Genomic DNA, 21,073 nt, shown 5'->3' with positions numbered 1-21,073 from the left:
TCAGGGTCCCCCATTTTCAATTCATCATAACATATATTATGACATACATTGATTGATTGATTGATTGATTGAAAACTTTATTAACAGATTGCAGAATGGGTACAGTACAGTACAGCTCAATACATACAATTGTTAAGGGGATGCAGACCAGAGAAAGACTTTCGTCTTGTTTACATAAACAAAGAATCAAGAGCGCCCCGGTAGTCTCGCGAGAGGTGCAGAAATGGGCTGTGGAGTCAGCGGAGATGCTACAGGCTGCACTTGAATGCACAGACTGGAGCGTGTTTCGTGATAACACAGATAACATTAATGACTACATGGAGACAGTTCTGGACTTTGTTCGTACTTTGGTGGAAGAAACAATCCCCACTACCACAATTAGAGTTTACCCAAATCAAAAGCCCTGGGTAGACAAATCCGTCCGTGAAGCTCTGAAAGCGCGCACCACAGCATACAACACCGGGCTCGTGGCAGGCAACATGAATGACCACAAGGTGGTGCGGTACAACGTAAGGAAGACAGTAATAGAGGCAAAACGGCGCTACAGGAATAAAATTGAACTTCAGTTTGAACAGGCTGACTCCAGAGCTATGTGGCCTGAAGAAGTCCACTATCATCCCTGTACCGAAAAAATCCAAGCCTGCTTGCCTCAACGACTACCGCCCTGTAGCTCTCACCTCCATAGCCATGAGAAGCTAGTAAAGGGCTACATCTGCTCCTCCCTCCCCATCAACCTGGACCCCCTGCAATTTGCATACCGCCCCAACAGGTCCACGGAGGATGCCATAGCCCATGTGCTGCACACAGCAGCATCACACCTGGACAAGAGGCAGGTGAACTATGTGAGAATGCTATTCATCGACTACAGCTCAGCATTCAATACCATAGTCCCCTCCAAACTCATAGCCAAGCTCAGGGACCTGGGCTTGAACTATGACCTCTGCCAGTGGGTCTTGGACTTCCTGACGGGCAGACCCCAGGTGGTGAGAGCAGGCAACTGCACCTCCTCATCCATCACCCTCAACATAGGGGCCCCCCAGGGCTGTGTTCTGAGTCCCCTCCTCTACTCCCTGTACACACATGACTGTGTGGCTCAGCGGAACAACAACACAATCATCAAATTTGCTGACGACACAGTAGTGGTGGGCCTGATCTCTGCAAACGACGAGAGGGCCTACCTGGAAGAGGTCAAGGTCCTGGCGGGATGGTGCCAGGAGAACAGCCTCTCCCTGAACGTCAGCAAAACAAAGGAGATGATTGTGGACTTTAGGAGGTCGGGGGTCAGGGACTACAGCCCCCTCAGCATCGACGGGGCACCGGTTGAGAGAGTGAACAGTTTTAAGTACCTCGGAGCCCACATATCCGAGGACTTGACATGGACCACACACATTGACAGTGTTGTGAAGAAGGCACGACAACGCCTCTACTTCCTCAGGCGCCTAAGGAAGTTCCAAGTCAGTCAGAAGATCCTTAAGAACTTCTACTTCCCACTCTCCAGAACATTTACAACAAGCGGTGCAGGGGTAAGGCTAAGATAATTATCAAGGACTCCAGCCACCCAAACAACTGCCTCTTTGAACTGCTGCGGTCAGGCAAGCAATACCGGAGTCTCATGGCAAGCACAGAAAGACTCAGAAGAAGCTTCTATCCCCAGGCCATCAGGTTGCTCAACGAACAATAACACTATGCAACAACCATCAAATGCACACAGCACACACATCCACACGCACACACTCACTTTAAACAAACAACACACTGCAGCACCCACTCGCCACACTTTAGAACACCTAAACACACTTTATATTTATTGGTAAAGGATTTGCACTACAACCCATACCTCAGTACACCTTACTGTAAATTGTACCTAAATTGTACCTTATCCCATTTCTGCTTTGCACTATATAGTATTGTATATTAGTATATTGCATAGTATATTGTATATTGTATGGTAACTCTATTCTGCATCGAACATTGTATATGTATATACTGAACACTGTGTCTATGTACGTGACATCTATTTTTACTTCTATTTTTACATGCTATACTATTTTATTTCATACTTATCTTTTGTCTAGCACAGTCGCTGGAGCGTAACAGAAAGAAGCATTTTGTATAAAAGTATTCTGTACTTCTGTATGACAACTATTAAAGAAAGAAACATCAGGGTTCCCCCATTTTCAATTAATCTCATAACACATGACATACACGACATACAGATAGACAGTACTGCTACAGATACAGCACTGAAAAATCAAACCTCTACTGCGCCTCTACCACTCCTCCACCACTCCACTCCAAACTGATTTTGTGACTCCTATTGTTCTGGACCGGGCCAGATTTCACACCTCCACTGCCTTCCACAGGCTGGGGAGATTTTAATCTTAAATTTGTATTCGTCCCAAATATTCCAGCCCCATCCGATGTCTTAGCTTTTTTCACTGTTTACTTATCATGCATTGCAACACTAATGGTCAGTACCCCAAGTCAGACTGCCCATATAAAAATTATCTTGGGGGTCTGAGGGCAGTAGCCCCCGACCCCCTCCCTGGGGAAGCACTTAAGTTAAGTACCCTCCCTTTGTTCACATTTAGACCCAGCCACGAGCCCCCGAAAATGAACACCTGAGTGCTAGTTCTAAAGTGGTAGAAGAGTGGCAGAAGCGCAGCAGTAGGGAACTGAATCTGAAGTGCTTCATCTGTACATCTATACATTTATGACATACCAGATTTGCAAATACAGTACTGTTTGTGATACAAGATTCTAGAAAAGAGAGTATATACATTTGACCTAGAAACTGTACATTGGAGGAGGTTGGGTAGGTGAGGTGGGGGGACTGTACATTGGAGGTGGTTCGGTGGGTGGGGTGGGGTGGGGGGGGGGGGGTTGGGTAGGAGGGGTGGGTGGGGGCGATGCATGTATGCAATTCGTATCTGCGATTAACCCATCCCGTCGTCCTTCCCCCCCAAGGGCAGCCGGGAACAGACAGGCGTCAACGTGAGCCGCGCCAGGGGACCAATCCAAGTGCTCCTGTCCGTCTTCGTCAAGGACGCCACAGCGTTAGCGATCTATTGTTGTGCATGTTTTTCCATTGGGTTTATCTTATCGGGGGGGAAACCCTTGCGAGCACGGGGAGAACATGCAAACTCCACACAGAAAGGCCTGGGAGACACCCCACCTGGGTAACTGGCATCATGGAAACCTGGTGCCCAAGCGGGAATCGAACCCTGGACCTTCTTGCTGTGAGGCGACAGTGTTAACCACTACACCACCGTGTGTGATGTATTGCACATCGTTGCGGGCAAGACCACCCGCATTTCATTGTATACTTGTATGCCGTGACAAATAAAACTCTTGACTTGACTTGACTGCCAGAGTCTTCAGGGTATTCTTGTTTACCAGAGAGGAGATCCGGTACAAGAATCAAGTTTGTTGGTTGACTTTTCTTATTACATTGGATGCCATTTTGTCACAGGAAAGATTTGCCTCTAGGATGAAACCTAGGTATGTAATTTCATCTTTCCTTGTGACAATATTGTCACCCACTGTAACTGAGAAGCCATCGGCCTTGCTGAGTTTGTTATTTGAACCGAAGAGAATGACTCTGTTTTACCCAGGTGTAATGATAGTTTGTTGTCAGCGAGCCAGGTGCAGATTTTGCCTAGTTCCGAGCTGAGGGTTTTTTCAACCTGTAACTTGTTCTTGTCAGAGACCAGCAGGGCTGAGTTGTCCGCGAACAGGAACAAGTTGCAGTCACAAGCTGACGACATGTCATTTGCATAAATTAGGAACAGTAGCGGTCCTAGTATGCTTCCTTGTGGAAGACCACAGCTCACTGGGAGGGGGGGGGGGTAGGGTACCGTTTACCTCCACCATCTGTTCTCTCCCTTCCAGGTAGGATTGCATCCAGCTCACTGATAGACTATCAAAACCAATTGCTTTTAGCTTGTCAATAAGAATGGAGTGATTGACAGTGTCAAAGGCCTTTTGTAGGTCCAGCATGACCATGCCCCAGTATTTGCCTGTGTCCACCTCTTGTTTGATGTGGTCGTTCAAATAGAGAAGGCATGTGTCAGTGGAGTGGGATGTTCTGAAGCCAGATTGGAATTCGAAGATTAGATTTTTTTCCGCAAGGTACTTTTCAACCTGTTCGTATACAATTTTTTCCATGACTTTCGAGATGGAGGTAAGAATAGAAACAGGGAGGTAGTTGCCTGGGTCTAATCTGCTGCCATTTTTGTGCAGGGGGGGTTACTCTCGCAATTTTGAAGTCTTTGGGTATGTGTCCCTGTTTTATGGAGAGGTTTATTATGTGTGTGATGACTGGGGTGATGGCGGCTGCTGAGTCTCTGAGGAATTTGTAGGGGATATTGTCATGGCCAGTGGCCTTGTTAGGTTGGAGGGCGCTCAGTTTTTTGAGTACCTCAGCTGTTGTTACCATTTCTAGTTTGAAATCGTCTTTGCGGACCCCTAGGTTATTGTAGTAGGCTATTCTGTGTTCTACCCCAAAATGCCCTGAGTGGGTGGGTAGTTTATTTACCAGTGTTGTGGCTTTGTTTGTGAAGAAAATGTTTAAGTAATTGGCCACATCCAGCTTGTCTGTGATGAGTGTGTTGTCCGTCTTTATGTTTAAGTTTGAAAATCTGGTTTTAAGTTTTTTACTGCAGCCTAGTTGATTATTGAGTAATTTCCAAAGTTCACAGGGTTTATTTTTGTTTTCCTTTTTTTTGTCATTGATGAAATTCTTTTTTGCAGTTTTGATCATGGAGTTCACTTTAATTTTTTTTTAATGTTTCTTTGCAGTTTGAGTTCAGTCACGCAGGCTTGGAGTTCACTGCTCGAGCTTTTGGTAAGCTTTGACTGACTTTTATGAAACTCCGAGCATTTTTTGTCTCTGGTTTTCATACCGGTCAATATTTCGGAGTGCATCCACGGCTCAGCGTGATTTTTTACTCTGGTGGTTCTTAGGGCAGCCATGTCATTTAGTATTGTTGAGAATTTGGTTTTGAAACCAAGCCATGTTTCTTCAACTAGTGTACCACTGAGCTCTTCTGACCAGTCCAGGCTCTCCAGTTCTAGGTTAAAGGCCTCACTAGACATTTATGACATACAAGACATACAAATATACGGTACTGTGTAAGTAAAAGAGATCATAAAAAAATATACATCCGAAGGGGGGGTTGGGTGGGTGGGCGGGGGGTATTTTTGACATTTACAGGGGCCAGTTTCTAATTGCAGCCTCCCGTAGGTGCTCTTTGAGAGCGGTTTTGAAGGACGTAGGGATTCACATTCCTTTACGGCTGTGGGTAGGGCGTTCCACATTATTGTGGCATAATTACGAAACGTGTAACTTAGTCCCTTGTTTGAGCCGAATCTGGGTTAAACGTGATTTGTGGAACTCCCTCTGGCGTTGTGGTCGTGGACTTCACTGACCTTTAGGAAGTATTTCGACAGGTACATGGGTATCTTAGTTGTGTAGTGTATCTTGTAGACAAGGCTCATTGCAAGTTGCTGTACTCTGTCGTCTACTCTAAGCCATCCTAGATAATGTCGAGAACCAATGGAATTGTTTAAGGAACACGCCAACATTATGAGAAATGCACTTAGCATCTCAGACAAGAAGATAGATTCCAATTTCCTTTCTGTGCATCCAGTAGTTCCAAATGAATGGAAGCGGATGTGGTCCATATCAACTTCCACTCATTTGTGCTAAGCTAGGCTAGCTTGCAGCCGGTTAGCTTTCTACTGAACGCTAGAGCTGCCGCGGTATCGGTATTACCGCGGTATCGCTGTTACATCATGCCCACCGCAGCGTTGGGCTGAATACCGGCATCACCGCTGTTTTTTATTATATTATTATTATTATTACGCTCTCGTTGGGCTTGCGGCTCTGCAGATATACCCTACTTCTCTGTCGAGATTCCAAGCGACCCTATTGGGTACCAGAAAAGTCACATGAAACACTGCAGACCACTGATTGGTCAGAAGAGATACGCGTCACATGCTGCAGCATCTTGCAGTGCTTTTACTTCCTGAATCTCAGCCATGAGCCATTGATCAGAGCTCAGTCACAACACAGCTAATAGTACATTAGCTCCCACTGGAGACCGGAGTGGATTACCGACGCCGTCGCTCCTCAGGGAACGAGGCATAATGATTTTACTGCAACGAAATGTTATAATAAAAGCCCTTCGTTCTATACACTTGTCTGATTGAAAACTTTATTAACAGACCGCAGAATGGGTACAACTCGGCACGCTCTGAGCAAAAAAAGGAACTTAGATATTAATTGAGTAACGCTTGCCTTGCTATGGTCCGGTAAATACGAACGTGTAACTATACTAACGTTAATGCCACAAATCGAATGCCTTTGTAATCATAAGTAGTAACGTTATAATAATAAGAAGAAGAAAGGGTCGGGGGGGGTAACCGGCGGGCGCGCCGCTACCACCCCTGCTCGCGACACCGAGGGGAGACTTCGAATCCGTGTTTCACTTTTAATAACGAATGCGTGCATGCCGAATCCCAAACAATATTCATGCTGCAAAGTCATCCTCTAAAGATAGACATTTAGACTAGAGGCAGGCTATATGCTATAAAGAGTAGACTACAAAAAAAATGCATTCAAACTTTTTTTTTTGTGTGTGTGCGGTAATAACCGCGGCGGTAGGAAATATTTTGCAAATTTGTGCGGTAAGGAAAACATCAATACCGCGGCAGCTCTACTGAACGCACAGAGAGGAAACTGGTATCTATCTTCTTGTCTGACTGTGGAGAAGACGGTAAGCGTATTAACCTTAATGTTGTTCAAGTTTCAAGTTTCAAGGTCAAGTTTCTTTATTAGTTGTCATACAGAAATACAGCATACTTTTGTATGAAATGCTTCTTTCTGTTGTGCTCCTGAGAGTGTGCTAGGTAAAAATAGATAATTATAAAAAGTATAATAAGTGTAAAAGGTTGGTGTGTTTCTTTCTCGAGGCTCTTGAAAGTTTCCCTCTTCTCCATCTATGCTTCTGTCAAAGGTCCAACAGAAAGACCTCCTATGCTGCTATGGAACAGAAGGATGAACAACTAATGCTTTGAGACACAGTGTGACGTGTTGTGTGACTTGTTTTCTAGATGTCGGCAAATGGAACGATCATCGGTGCTCCGTGAAGAAACCCTTCGTGTGCGTCCTGAGAAGGCGGCGGCGAGGATAGACGCATCGTGTGCAATGGTGGGATGGTTTTAATAAAACCTTGTTTTATTATCAGACTGCATTCAAAAATGATTAAAAAACGATGTAACAAATGTTGTGTATCAGCGTGTGATTTGATTCATGTCAAATTATAAGTCCATGTCGTTAACAAAGTGTTGCGTTTGTATTTGTATAGCAACATGGGATACAGCCATAACGTCACCCACTATTGTTGACTGCATGACACATGTTTTATGACTTTGTGGAATTTATATCAATCATTCTATTTTTGTCTCTGATTATTTTGATACTTGTTGATTTGAACGGTTTTGTTATGGAAAATATATGTTTCGTGAGGTTTTGCTACACGGTCGGGTACACACTTACAGTAATATGACCCTGCAGAATACAGTAGATGCCTTGCATGGAATGTCTCTTTCTTGCAACGTTTTTTGTAACCCTTTCCCTACCACACTACCAAAGGGTTAACCATTTCACTGTGACACTACAGAAGGTTAATCCCTTTCACTGCCACATGAGAAAAGGTTACCCCTTTCACTGCCACACTACAGAAGGTTAACATTCTGTAGTGTGGTAGTGAAAGGGTTAAAGCCTCATTTCTATGCAAGAGTATAGGTAAAAGACATAATACATAAAACATAATATTTACTGTTCTACTGTGGCTTGTTTACAAGATCCAGTAATAAGAAACCAAATGATTACGTTTTTGTTTATATAGTTCTCATATATCCACACATAGCAACCATTCTTGTGCACTTGCAATACCATATACAAAACAATGGTTGCTATGTTACAGGCAGCCATGCTGGAAGAGAGAGAATTACACAAGCATTCCATGCCACGCCTCTTTTCTGTAACAAGAATTAGACCTTGTGATTTGGAACACTTGCTGACAGGAGGTTAGGGTCAGTTATTGGGTCACATCCATATGAAAATATCCAGTAATACATGAAACACAAGGCGCACTGGCTCTACTGTATATCCAGTCCACCATACATTCAGACAACCCAAGGACTGTTGTCTATATATAATGGCCCACTGTCTTGCCACACTTTAACTGGGCCCACAGAGCTCGTATGATACATCTTGCTGTACACCAATCAGTGTTGTATTGTCGAGCCTCGAGTCCCCAGTGTTCGAGTCCAAGTCCGAGTCACCAAAGAAGAGCCCGAGGCGAGTCCCCATTACCCTAGTCCTAGTCCGAGTCCAAGTCATCAAGGTTGAGTCCACTCCACTCTGGCAGTCAAAGAGCTGACATACAAATAGAAAAAGGTCTACATTAAACATAAACTAGACAATTCCGCGAAATTGTGAAAGTGTGGGTGACGCCTGTGCACCGCCGGCCAACGGGAGAGGGTATCTCGCGAGTCTCTATGACAAACGGTTCAATGGATACAAAAAGGGGGCGCGGCCTAAGGATCGGGGGAGTGGTCAACATAGACCATTTGAAGATCGGACTTTTCCGAGTTTACATTTTTTTTGGGGATTTTTCCGAGTTTTCGGAATTTTCTGAGTTTTTGGATTTTTCCGGGTTTCCGGTTTTTCCTGACTTTTCCGAGTTTTTGAACTTTTTCGGATTTTTGATGTTTCCGAGTTTTCGGAATTTTCAGAGTTTTTGCATTTTTCCGAGTTTTCGGGTTTTCGGACTTTTCAGAGTTTTTGAACTGTTTCCGAGTTTTCGGATTTTTCCGAGTTTTCGGATTTTTCCGAGTTTTTGAACTTTTTCGATTTTTTCCGAGTTTTCGGATTTTTCAGAGTTTTCGGGTTTTGGGATTTTTCCGAGTTTTTGAACTTTTTCGGAATTTTGATTTTTCCGAGTTTTCGAATTTGTTAAAGTTTTCGGATTTTTCCGAGTTTTTGAAAGGGGGTGTGGCCTAAGGGGGCGTGGTCTAATGATCGGAGGAGTGGTCAACATCGACCAATGAAAGAGGATATCCCTACTGTAACTGAGGGGTACAATTCCCTGACTGTATTGAAGAGTATGGTATATTAAACCACTACTAGTTATGTACTTTAATTACTGGCCATACAGTACATGAATATATATGGTGAACACCCACACAAGAATACGGCAATGACACATAAAGTACTATTTAGAGGGTATTTATTATTATCAAAGCAACGTTAGGTTACAGATTGAGAATTATGCTTGCGCTTGTATGGCGAAGAACACACGTAAAGTAAGTCAAGAGCGTAAGTCAATGAGAATAGTATGAATACTAAGATGGGTCTAAACTGACGCCACCTGTGGCATAGCAATTACATAGGGCACACTAGTACCAGCTGGAGACACTGGGGGGTTCCCTCCGGGTGTAAGGCCGGCAGGGGTAGATGAATGTTCGGGTACAAAGTCTGGGTCAACGAGGAATAAAGAGGCTCCAGCTACGGGAGTCTGTGCATGTACTCCCTTGATCAGCAGACAAAGCAGCAGTTGTAATCCAAGTATGCTCGACAGCATAGACGACAGCCAGCCAGCCTCTTCCTAGAGGCGGGCTCGAGTGATGATCCTCACGGGGGGTAAATCCCAAACGATAGTGGAATCCACGGTACTCTCCTCCAGCGGTAACGGTCCCAAAGCAATATAATCCAACCAGAAATGGTTCTGCAATCGCCGGTGTAGATTCTCCTGTGCACTATACTTCACATTAAACTAGGTTGAACTTGACGTTACTTCACTAAACTCTGACACTTTTACTATCCTATTCGCACATGTTCTGCGCATGTGCACTTTTTCGGATTTTTCCGAGTTTTGGGATTTTTCCGAGTTTTTGAACTTTTTCGATTTTTCCGAGTTTTCCGAGTTTTCGGATTTTTCGGATTTTTCGGGTTTTGGGATTTTTCCAAGTTTTTGAACTTTTTTGGATTTTTCGGATTTTTCGGATTTTTCGGATTTTTTTGATTTTTCCGAGTTTTTGAAAGGGTGTGTGGCATAAGGGGGCGTGGTCTAATGATCGGGGGAGTGGTCAACATCGACCAATGAAAGAGGATATCCCTACCGAGTACAATGGCACAATCCGCAAGGCTCTACGACAAACGGTTCAAGAGATACACTGAGGGGGTGTGGCCTAAGGGGGCGTGGTCTAAGGATCGGGGGAGTGGTCAACATCGACCAATGAAAGGTGGTCAACATCGACCAATGGCACAATCCGCAAGTCTCTACGACAAACGGTTCAAGAGATACACTGAGGGGGTGTGGCCTAAGGGGGCGTGGTTTCCGAGTTTTCGGATTTTTCCGAGTTTTGGGATTTTTCCGAGTTTTTGAACTTTTTCGATTTTACAACGTTTCTAACGTTACAGTATAAGCTTGCATAGTGCGTAGCATAGTGGCTAAATATGCTAAATATTGGACTAAATTAGAGGTCCTAGAAATGCCAAATAATATTGAGAATCACTGGCCTTAGACTATCTACTAACGTATTCTCTCTCTCTCTCTAGGTTCATGGCCACTAATGACTTCAGAGCTTCAGAAGGACAGTATGCTGGATGAGGAAGGTCTTGGCCATGCTGCGATGGCTCCTAGAGGACAAGAACGGAGAGGTGCTGGACCTGGCTGTCAAATGGTTTGTAATGCTACAGCATATTGTATGTAGATGTGCATGACGTGGACTAAATTAGAGGTCCTAGAAATGCAAAATAATATTTAGAATCACTGGCCTTAGACTATCTACTAACGTATTCTCTCTCTCTCTCTCTCTCTCTCTCTCTCTCTCTCTCTCTCTCTCTAGGTTCATGGCCACTAATGACTTCAGAGCTTCAGAAGGACAGTATGCTGGATGAGGAAGGTCTTGGCCATGCTGCGATGGCTCCTAGAGGACAAGAACGGAGGTGCAGGACCTGGCTGTCAAATGGTTTGTAATGCTACAGTATAAATTATTGTATTACCCATCACACTCACCATCAATGACTCCACCATCACCCCCTCCCCCCTAGTCCGCAACCTCGGTGTCATCCTCGACTCCACCCTCTCATTTGACCCCCATGTCCGCTCCATTGTCAAAACTTCATATTTTCACCTCCGCAACATTGCCAAAATCCGTCACTGCCTCTACCCCCTGCTGCTGAATCCCTCATACACGCCTTCATCTCCTCCCTCCTGGACTACTGTAACTCCCTCCTCACTGGCATCACCTCCCGCTCCCTCCATAAACTGCAGATGGTCCAAAACTCAGCCGCCCGCCTCCTCACTAACACCCGGTCCCGCGAACACATCACTCCTGTCCTCCACTCCTTCCACTGGCTCCTGATCAAGGAACGCATTAACTTCAAAACACTACTCCTCACCTTCAAAGCCCTCCATAGCCTGGCCTCACCCTGGTCTCAAACTTTTTACACCAAGTACCACCTGAGAACGTTGCTGGCTCTCCAAGTACCACCATATGACGACGTTAAAATACAGTATTCAGCTATGCACAGTTCACGCAGGAGGCAAATGTATTCCTAATACCATTATTTTCTTACAAAGACTTAATTTCCTGCATACTGGTGCAGGAATGTTTGAATTTTTACCATTTAAATTCCAGTGTTTGTGATGGGCATCACAAAGTATTGTATAAAAATTTTTTAAAAACACATTCAATACATTTTTAATTGTAATCCTTTAAATGCCAGTTTGTGTGATGGCATCACAAATTATTGTTAAAAATTATTATTATTGTTGCTGTGGCTCTTGTTGTATTTTGTTATCTTGCTTTCCTTCTTTCTCTCCTCTCTCTCTCTCTCTTCTCTCTCTCCCATCTCTCTCTATCTCATCCTCTTCTCTTCTGTCTTCGTTCTGTCGTTGAATTTGTGGTTCGTTCTTTTTATTTGCCTTTTTCACTTTTCGTGTAGGGCAGTAGTTTGGTGAGTGGAAGTCCCGCACCCCTCCAAGTCGGGGACCAGCACGCCTCGCCGGGGCCGGCGACAGCTCCCCCAGACCCCCGCCACGCCACGCCCCGACGTCACCTATTCCCCCGTGGTCCGTAAGGCTATGCCCACGCCTCCCGGGGTGCCCCAGGGGCGCCTCCCGGCCCGGCCCCCTGGCGCTTTTCTCCGGAGCCCCCCCAGGGCCAGGGGCCTCCCCCTGCCGGCCCCCCGCCACCCAGTGCATGTGAGCGGATCGGAGCGTGAGCGGCGCGGGGCGCGGAGCGGCCGGTTTTGACGTGAGCGAGGAGTGGGTTTTAAAATGAGTCGGCGCGACGTCCGGAGTGAGAGTTCTCCTCCGCTCCAATCCACTCCAGGCCGCTCACAGTGGTTTAACACTGATGTAATAATATACATGCAGTACAATGCCAAAGCAACAGATGGCGATGTACAAACATGAAGGCCATTTTCAACCAATGAGAAGGGTGAACCTGTGATATCATGTTCAGGCTTCACTCCTCCTCCTTCACTCACTCCTGTTAGAAAAAGTATCGACGCCATTGTTGTTGACGTTAGCTTACATGCTAACGTTAATGGCAGCGACCATAGCATTGTGGCTCGGCTAGCCTATCATCGCTTAGTAGAGCTAGTGAATGGATAAACAACGTTATTTAACATTGCAGAATGGGTACAATTACAATGCGGCTCAATACAAACAATTGTTAAGGGGCCCAGGGGGTGTAGACTGTTGTAGTTTGAGCTAATTTACACCATGCTCCAAAAAAATAATAAAAAAACTGCCGAGCGATCTGGCGCGGGGAGCGGGGAGCGCTCGATTCAAGGTGAGCGGGGAGCGAGCGGAGAGCGACTTGGGGGCGGGGTCAACATGAGCGATTAGCGGAGCGGACCAAGCTTTAAAGAGCGAAGAGCGGATTTCTCGGCCGCGCCGATCCGCTCACGTGGCCTGCCGCCACCCCACCATGGCTCACCCCGTCAGGGTTGCCACCCGCCACCTCGCTGGGGTGATGCGGGAGGAGGGGGGGGGGGGGCTCCATGGAGGGCGACGGTTGCTTCTACAACCAGGACTACCAGGACTACGAGCCACGCCACGAGCCGCCCGCCTATGAGCAGAGCCCCGCATAACATTGGGGTCTTGTGCTTGGCACTCCGAGCATGGCACTAACACTGTCACGGTTAGTGGTTTGATTCCTGCTGGGGCCACCCGTTGTGAAAGATGTATGCAGTCATTCCAAAGCACTTTATGTCCTAGTAATAGAGCTGTGCTATAGAGATGCTGTCATTCATTCATAACCAAACCAAAATACATTTATAAACAACGTCTTACTAAATGCAGGCTTTCATTTACAACTGAACGGCCATATCACTCGGTTTTTGTATTAATTCTCCTAAAAAATTGTGCTAAGCTAGACTAACATGAAAGTTTAAGTGAAAGTACACACTTGAGTAAAAGTCAAAGTTTCTACTTTTAAATGTACTTAAGTAGTAAACAGTGAACTTTTTTTCTGACTGTCTATATTCTTCTGATAGCAGATGTTTAAGCAAAGATCCCCTGTGGGAGAAGACTGTTGCAGGGGAACAATGGGTTCCTTTCATTGGAGGCTTTGTCGTTGGGTTCAGAGAGGAGGATGTGATATTTTTTGTTAATAAATGTTTAAATATCTATTCATGTAACTGAGGGGTACAATTCCCTGACTGTATTATATAAGTATGGTATCATTAAACCACTACTGTCTTATGTACATTACTACTGGCCATACAGTACACAGGTATCTTAGATGAACACTTCCCACAATGACTCGGTTCCACACAAAACTGGGTTTACGAATATTTATTAGCAGCAATGATAGTATATAACAATACTTTACTTTACGTAGGGTGCGCTTATAAGGCAAAGAATGTGCGTAAGCAAATCAATAACGTATGTCCATTCTCATATTACGCAGGAGATAATGAATACCACCTGTATCTTAGGAATTATATCTATGGTACAATAGTAAGGCAGCGGGAGATACTGGTAGGGTCCTTCCGGTTGTAAGCCAGCAAGGGGAGAGGATTTGTCGGTAGTAGAGTCTGGGTCAACGATGAATAGAGAGACTCCAAGTACAGGAGACGGTGCAATAATCTCTTGATCCGCAGACAAATAACAGCTGTTCTCCGTAGCATGCAGCTCCGCATGGAAGAAAGCTAGCCAGCCTCAGGCTTCTGAGAGGCGGGCTCGACGTTGCTCCTCACAGGGTAAATCCCACACAATTGTGGGTGTAGACGATTCTCCGCTCCATCAATTACAGGACCAAAGCAAATATAATCCAGCCGAAAAGGGCTATGTAGTCGTCGGGTAGATTATCCAGTGTACATGTCCACCTGGTCCTCGTCTAGGGCTCCTCGGGTGAAGGCGCCAGGGTAAGCTGCCCAGCCTGGATAAGCACACTAGCTGGTACGAGGAAACGTTGGTGATGCTGGTCACTGTAGAACGGTAGCCGCACGATACACTATACATAAATAGACTATTACTGAATTAATAGAATAGGTCGAACTCGACGGTACAGCGTTAAACTCTGATACTTCAGTTATTAATTCGCACGCGGTCTCAATGCTCTATTTGGGGCCAAACAGGCCATACTTCACCGCACGTTGTATCGTGGGTGAGGCTTCAACTTATTGGGTAACTTAACTTCTGTATTCACCTGCGCCGTATTTATACGTTATGTGAACAAACTAGTACCAGCCCTATTCCTGTCTCATATCCTTGCGCAGAGCCGTTCATGTCCAGGCAAGTCTTTGGCGGTGACTTTGAACTAGACCCTGGGGGTATGGCAATGGCGCCTAGGGGACCGTTGTCCAATAGGAGAACGAAATATTATGGTCTGTACTGGGTTAAAGGGATATTCCGTGTATATGTACAAGGAATACACAAGGGATATCAAACGATATACAAATATTATGCAATATATATCAATCAATAAATATATATATTCGGTTTAATCTGATCCTTCGTAACAGCCGCCTCCTAATTAGTCCCACCTAATTAGATAAGCAGAGACAGATTAACCGCACTGTCCACTACTCAATGTCTGTTGTGAGGGTAGGGCAGTTCACAAAGTCAGGGGGTCATGGTCGTCATCAAGAGTGTCGGGGAGCCTTGGCAACTCTATCAGCCTCGCCACGGGTCTGGTATATGTCCGCCCTTGGACGAGCACTTCTGCCGCTCTGACCTTTCCGTCGGCACCAGTGATCACTTTGCTTACGCGGCCGGCCGGCCACATAGCTCGGGGTAGTGACTGGTCGATAATCATGACGACTGTTCCTTCTGTCAAATTGTCTCTTTCTTTCACCCATTTCTGGCGGGTCTGTAGAGACGGTAGATAGTGGAGTAGGAAACTGTTCCAAAACTTGTCAGCCAATACTTGACTGTACCTCCACATTCTTCGGCCGTTCGCTTCTTCAGGCCTGTACACCGTCTGTGGTAGCGCGGGGACCAGCCGCCCCATCAAGAGAGTGTTGGGGGTGACTGGGTCGACATCTGCTACATCACTTGAGACGTAACCGAGGGGCTTTGAGTTCAATACTCCCTCGATCTCCGTGAGGACTGTCGTGAGGACTTCTTCCGCCACGGTCTGGGCCCCAAGCACGGCGTACAGGGCTGTCTTTATTGAACGTACTTCTCGTTCCCAAGTTCCACCGAAGTGAGGTGCATTCGGGGGGTTAAACTGGAAATCAATCTGATATGGAGCGAGGTGGGTCTTAAGTTCTGGGCCCATAGCTTGGAAGCTCTCTCTCAGCTCTCTTTCTCCGCCTTTGAAGTTTGTCCCGTGATCAGACAATAATATAGACGGTTTCCCTTTCCGCGATGTGAATCTCCGGAAGGCCATAAGGAATGAGTCTGTGCTCATGGTTGGAAGGAGTTCTATGTGTATCGCTCGGGTGGTCATGCATTTGAATACAATACCCCACCGCTTCTCAGTCCCTCTTCCTTTCTTTACATACAGCGGGCCGAAACAGTCCATACCGGTGGAGTGAAAAGGCTTGTCGCCGAGTCGGAGGCGACAGGGGGGTAGGTCAGCCATCCGGGGTATACTGGGCTGTGCTCGCCATTTACGACAGTCTAGACAAGTCCGCTGGAAGCGTCGTACTGCTTCTCTCCCTTGCAGTATCCAATAACGACGTCTGATCTCCGCGAAGACTCTCTCTGCCCCGGCGTGATGCACGTCCTCGTCGTATTTCTTTATGATAAGCTCTGTGACCTTGTGTCGGCTGTTTAAGACTCGGGTACTTGACGTCGTCCGGTAAGTCTGGGGCTCTCCTCAGACGACCACCCACTCTGATGAGATTATGGGCGTCGCTCTCAGGGGCTAAGTGGAGCAGTCTGCTGTCTGACGGGACTGGCTTTGATCCCTGTAGACAGTCTAGCTCGTCGGGGAACGAGTCTCTCTTGGCTCGCTGTAGCAGAAGGAGTTCTGCTTCTTCGTAGTTAGCTGCAGTAATGTCAGTAGTGGGCTGAACCTCTGGGTGGTGCCACAGGAATGTCTTTAGCTGCGCACTCTCAAGGGTGAGGCAGTCGTCTATGTTGGGATCTGTGGGGACGAGTGTGTGTGTCAACCCACAGAACATAGATTTCTTCTTCTCTGCCTCCTCTTTACTCGCCTCCCGTGGGGTGGGTGTAGGCCACTCTTCTTCCGGGAGCTTGAGGAACTCGGGCCCGTCACTATATAGATTGTGACGGGTGAGGTCATCCAGGGACATTCCCCGGGTGATGACGTCAGCTGGGTTGTGTTTTGTGTCCACATACCTCCAGCTTGCTGCTTCTGTTAAATCTTGGATCTCTGTGATTCTGACTCCCACGAAGACCTTGTATCTACACGAATCAGACTGGATCCATGTGAGTACGGTCATGGAGTCTGACCACAGGATTGTTCTTTGCACCGGAATGGTGAGTTCACGTTGGATTAACGTGGCGAGTTGCGCTCCTGCTAGGGCTGCGCAGAGCTCTAGACGCGGGATAGATTGTTGCTTGCGGGGGGCTATTCTTGAGCGAGCCAGGATGAAGGCAGTATGTATTTCTCCTCCCTCCTCTCGAGCACGCAAGTAGGCCACCGAACCGTAGGCTACTTCGGAGGCGTCGCTGAAGACGTGCAGGTCCATCTGGCACGTCTCCGGCCTCACTGTGGGTGGGAAGTAGCTGCGGCGTATGTTGACACCTGGGAGTGAGCTGAGTTCTGTCTCCCACTCTCTCCATGTGGAGGCAAGGTGTTCGGGTATGGGGTCGTCCCAGCCCTGGTCCTTGTCCCATAACGCTCTTACAATCATCTTTGCCCTGGTGGTGTAAGGTAGAATACATCCCAACGGGTCATATTGTCTGGCGAGTGTTCTGTATACACTCCGTCTGGTGGTCGGTAGTGCAGTCGACCTTCCCTGCTCCTTGGTCAGGGGTGTGTGTTTATAATGGAGCGAGTCTGTTTTGAAGCGCCAGACTAGTCCTAATGTCATTTCTTGGGCTTCTCCTGGGATGGTCGCCATCCAGGTCTCGCTGCTCGCTGCCTTGTCCTCTGGGGAGAGGCTGCGCAATACTTGAGGGTCGCTGCTGGCCCACTGCCGGAGATCAAAGCCGCCTTTGATCAGAGAGGCGCGGAGCTTGAGTAGGAGGGCCTCGGCTTCTTCTGGCGTCGAGACGCTTTGCAGACAGTTGTCCACGTAGAAACTATTTCCTACACTTTGTCGGACCTCTTCATCAGCTGCTGGGTCCTCTGCGACGTGTTTTTGCAGTGCAAACGTAGCACAGCATGGGCTGCATGTGGTTCCGAAAGGGAGGACTTCCCATTGATAGATGGATGGTTGCTCGTCCCCGATCCTCTCTCTCCATAAGAACCGCAGCAGGGGCTTGTCCTCCTCCACTAGTCGCACCTGCAGGAACATCCCTTTGATGTCGCCGCTGATGGCCACCTTGTCTTGGCGGAAACATAGTAACACGCATAGTAGAGAGGGGCAGAGTGTTGGGCCGGGCAAGAGCTCTTTATTCAGATTTTGTGATCCGATCTGGTAGCTGCAGTTGAACACAATACGATCCTTGCCGTTGTGGTGGAATTTGTGGTGCGGCACGTACCATGATTCGGTCGTCTGATCGGCCTCTTTAATGTCAATTTTCTTTATGTGTCCCGCTGTGATTAGCTTGTCAATCTCAGCGCGGTACACAGTAGCTTGAGCGGGGTCTCTGGCTAGGCGCCGCTCTGTGTTCAATAGATACCGCTCCGTCGCTTCTTTTGGGGCATGGAAGGTAGGCATACCCTCTCGCCTCAGGAGTGGAGTTGCGTATCTCATCACTCCGTTGACTTTGACTCTCTTTGTCCCCCGCTCGAGGAGGGCTATAGCATAAATGTCTTCCTTGGAACGAATGTGTTTCTTTTCGTTCTTAAAGGGCATTGTCTCTAGTGTCCATAGCCTCTCAACGTGCTGTAGGAGGGTGGTGTCTTCTTCTGTCACTCTGGAGTGGAGGCAGCTAGTGGCTGCTGTTCGGTTAGGAGACCTAGAGAGGGGGCCTTGTAGTGTCCATCCTAGGCGGGTCTCGACTGCTGCAGGACAGCCTCTGGGCCCAGTGTGGACCCGGTCCATCGGGACGATGAGGTGTGCATGGTCGGATCCTATCAGCAGGGTCGGGGTGGCACCGTCTATGAGCGGTATAGGTAGTTGACGCAGGTGCACATATTTATCCATCAGCTTGGCGATGGGGTAGGTGTACTGCGACAGGCCTATGTCTTGGCTCGTGAAAGCGTTAGTGATCCTATACCGTCTCTCTGGCTGCCCGCTTGCTGCAATAGTGAAGGAGACATTCTCGCCCTTTATCGTCTTCAGGTCTCTTCTTATTGTCCGAATCGTCATCGTTTCTTTGCTCCCCCGCAGCCCCAGCTGGGCCGCAGCGGACGCGAGGAGAAGGGTCTTCTCTGACCCGTCGTCAAGGACGGCGTAGGTGTCCATGACCTTGTCTTCGTAACTCAATGTTACGCGGACCACCTTCAAGAGCACCCGGGCGCCCCCGCTGCTGTCGGGGTCAATGTACATAACACTTGCCTTTGTGCTGCTTGAGGGTGCAGGCTTTCTTCTGTTACTGTCATGTAGGAAGTCCAAGTGGGCTCCGTCACACCGACTACACCTCTTCTTTAAGCGGCAATCGGCTGCCATGTGACTGCGCGCACATCGGTAACAGCGTCGGTTGGACTTTATCCATTGACTCACCTCGTCAGCGGTCATCTTCTTGAACGTGTCACAGTGTGACAGCCAGTGTTCCTTTTCGCAGTACGGGCATACAATCTTCCACTTCTCTTTCATCAAGGGGGTACTGTGGGTCTTGTTGCTCGGTACTGATTCGGCTTGGTGCATGACGGTCACCAGCCCGCGGCCATCGTTTGCTCTCCTAGGTCCCTCTCTGGAGCTTGGTGTGCTCCGCACGAACGTATCCAACCGTAGGCTGTTGACTTCTCTCGCCAGGAAGTCGGCTAGGTCTAGGAGGGATGGCTCGGGACCGTTAGGATCACGGTGGTCTCTTTGCCGCCTGAAGCGCTCTTGTCGGGCGGGCGGAAGCTTCTCTAAAATCCTCTCGACATTAGAGTTTGCGTACAGTTCGTGCATACCCTTTTCCTTTTGCGCCCCCAGCATCCCTACCAGGGATTGTACCTTGATAGACAGGTCATCGAGTGAGCGATTGTCTGTGGCTGGGGGTAGACGGTCAATATTCCTTATCTCTTGTATTACGTAGTCCCATATGCGTCCATATCGTTGGTCGAGTGCTGCTAGAGCCGCGGTGTATGGGGTAGTAGAGGTGGAATATGCCAGCGCTATATTGTGCGCTCGGGGCACCTTGAGGTGCTTGAGTAGGATAGCATACTTGTACGGTTCATCAGTTACATCGGACATCATTGTCTCTAAGCACATTCGTAGCTCTGTGTACTGTGCTCTGTTCTCGTGTGTGAAGTCCGGGAACGTCGGTGTGCCAAGGTACGATGCCATGGATGGCTGGCACATCGGTGAGCGTTGGAGGAGAGGCCTCCTAGGCGAGTCTCCTCTTACGTGTCGTGGTGGGCTGGTACCTGCCGGGTACCAAGGCCCGTGTACCCAGGTGCTGTTCCTCGGGGCTGGTCGTGCGTCAAGCTCACCCGTGAATTGAGTCGGGGGTCTGTAGCGCAGAGCCGCGGGAGTAAAGTCTGGGCTGTACTGGACCTCCTGGTCCTGTGGAGTACGGTGATGCTGTTGGGCTTGACTCTCCTCCTCTCCCTCTTCTTCTTCCTCTGGCAGGTCATCTAGATCCTGTAGTCGTCTATTTAGCCTCTCCGCGGTATAGGCCGGTTCTTCCCTGTTGCTGGGTCTCGCTTGGACCGGTTGGGGAAGGGGTTCGGAGAGGGGTATAGGCTCTCTCTGGTCGCCGGGCTCAGGGTCGCTTGATCGGGTAGGGGAGGGTGCCCTTGACCCTTGTCTTGACGAGGCCCTGGAGCCCCGTGCGGAGGGAGGGGGGGTTACCCTGGCAATCAGCTGCTCCATCATCCGCGCCTGTAATCGGTCGCGCTCGGCTTCGCGCTTGGTGAGAGCGAGGTCGCGCTCTGCTTCGCGTTGGGCACCGGCGGCGGCGCGCTGGGCTTCGGCGCGGTCTCTTTCCATATTCTCTTCCGTCTGGAGGCGTCTAGTCTCTAGGCGTATGCGATCTTCGTCACTCCGTTGCTGCGCCTGAAAGCGCTCTCGTTCGGTCGCGGAATGTTCGCGTTCACTAAGGGCTTGCGCTTGGAGTTTCGCGTGGAAGCCTTCTTGTTCCATGGAAGAATGTTCGCGCTCTCTAAGCGTCTGTGCTTGGAGTCGATCACGCTCGGTTGAGGCTGCCAGGCTGGCGACGAAGGCCTGCGCCAGCATCTTGTCCGCCTCGCTGGGAGAAGACGCTGGTTGAGGTGATCGGCTCCTGGTAGTACTCGTTGGAGATCCGTTCTCCTGTCGCGTATCGAGGAGATCCATCTCCGGGGTGCGCGTCTCTTCTTGTGGTGGGTC

General features: G+C 48.1%; 1 protein-coding gene across 1 annotated transcript in view; it reads left to right on the top strand.

The window, feature by feature from the left end:
* Positions 1–479: 479 nt before the first annotated feature.
* Positions 480–21,073, top strand: part of LOC311226406 (lectin-like) — a gene marked incomplete at its 5' end in the record, with an annotated part of 39,111 nt that continues 18,517 nt past the window's right edge. The window contains one exon of the mRNA XM_084311834.1: positions 480–509. Coding sequence (XP_084167960.1) covers positions 480–509 — 30 coding nt within the window. The remainder of the gene's footprint in view (positions 510–21,073) is intronic.

Source organism: Notolepis coatsorum, assembly GCF_963971535.1.
Source record: "Notolepis coatsorum genome assembly, chromosome: 4".
Classification (NCBI taxonomy): domain Eukaryota; kingdom Metazoa; phylum Chordata; class Actinopteri; order Aulopiformes; family Paralepididae; genus Notolepis; species Notolepis coatsorum.
Note: the sequence above shows the minus strand (reverse complement) of the source record. Positions and strands in the feature narration are given on the sequence as shown.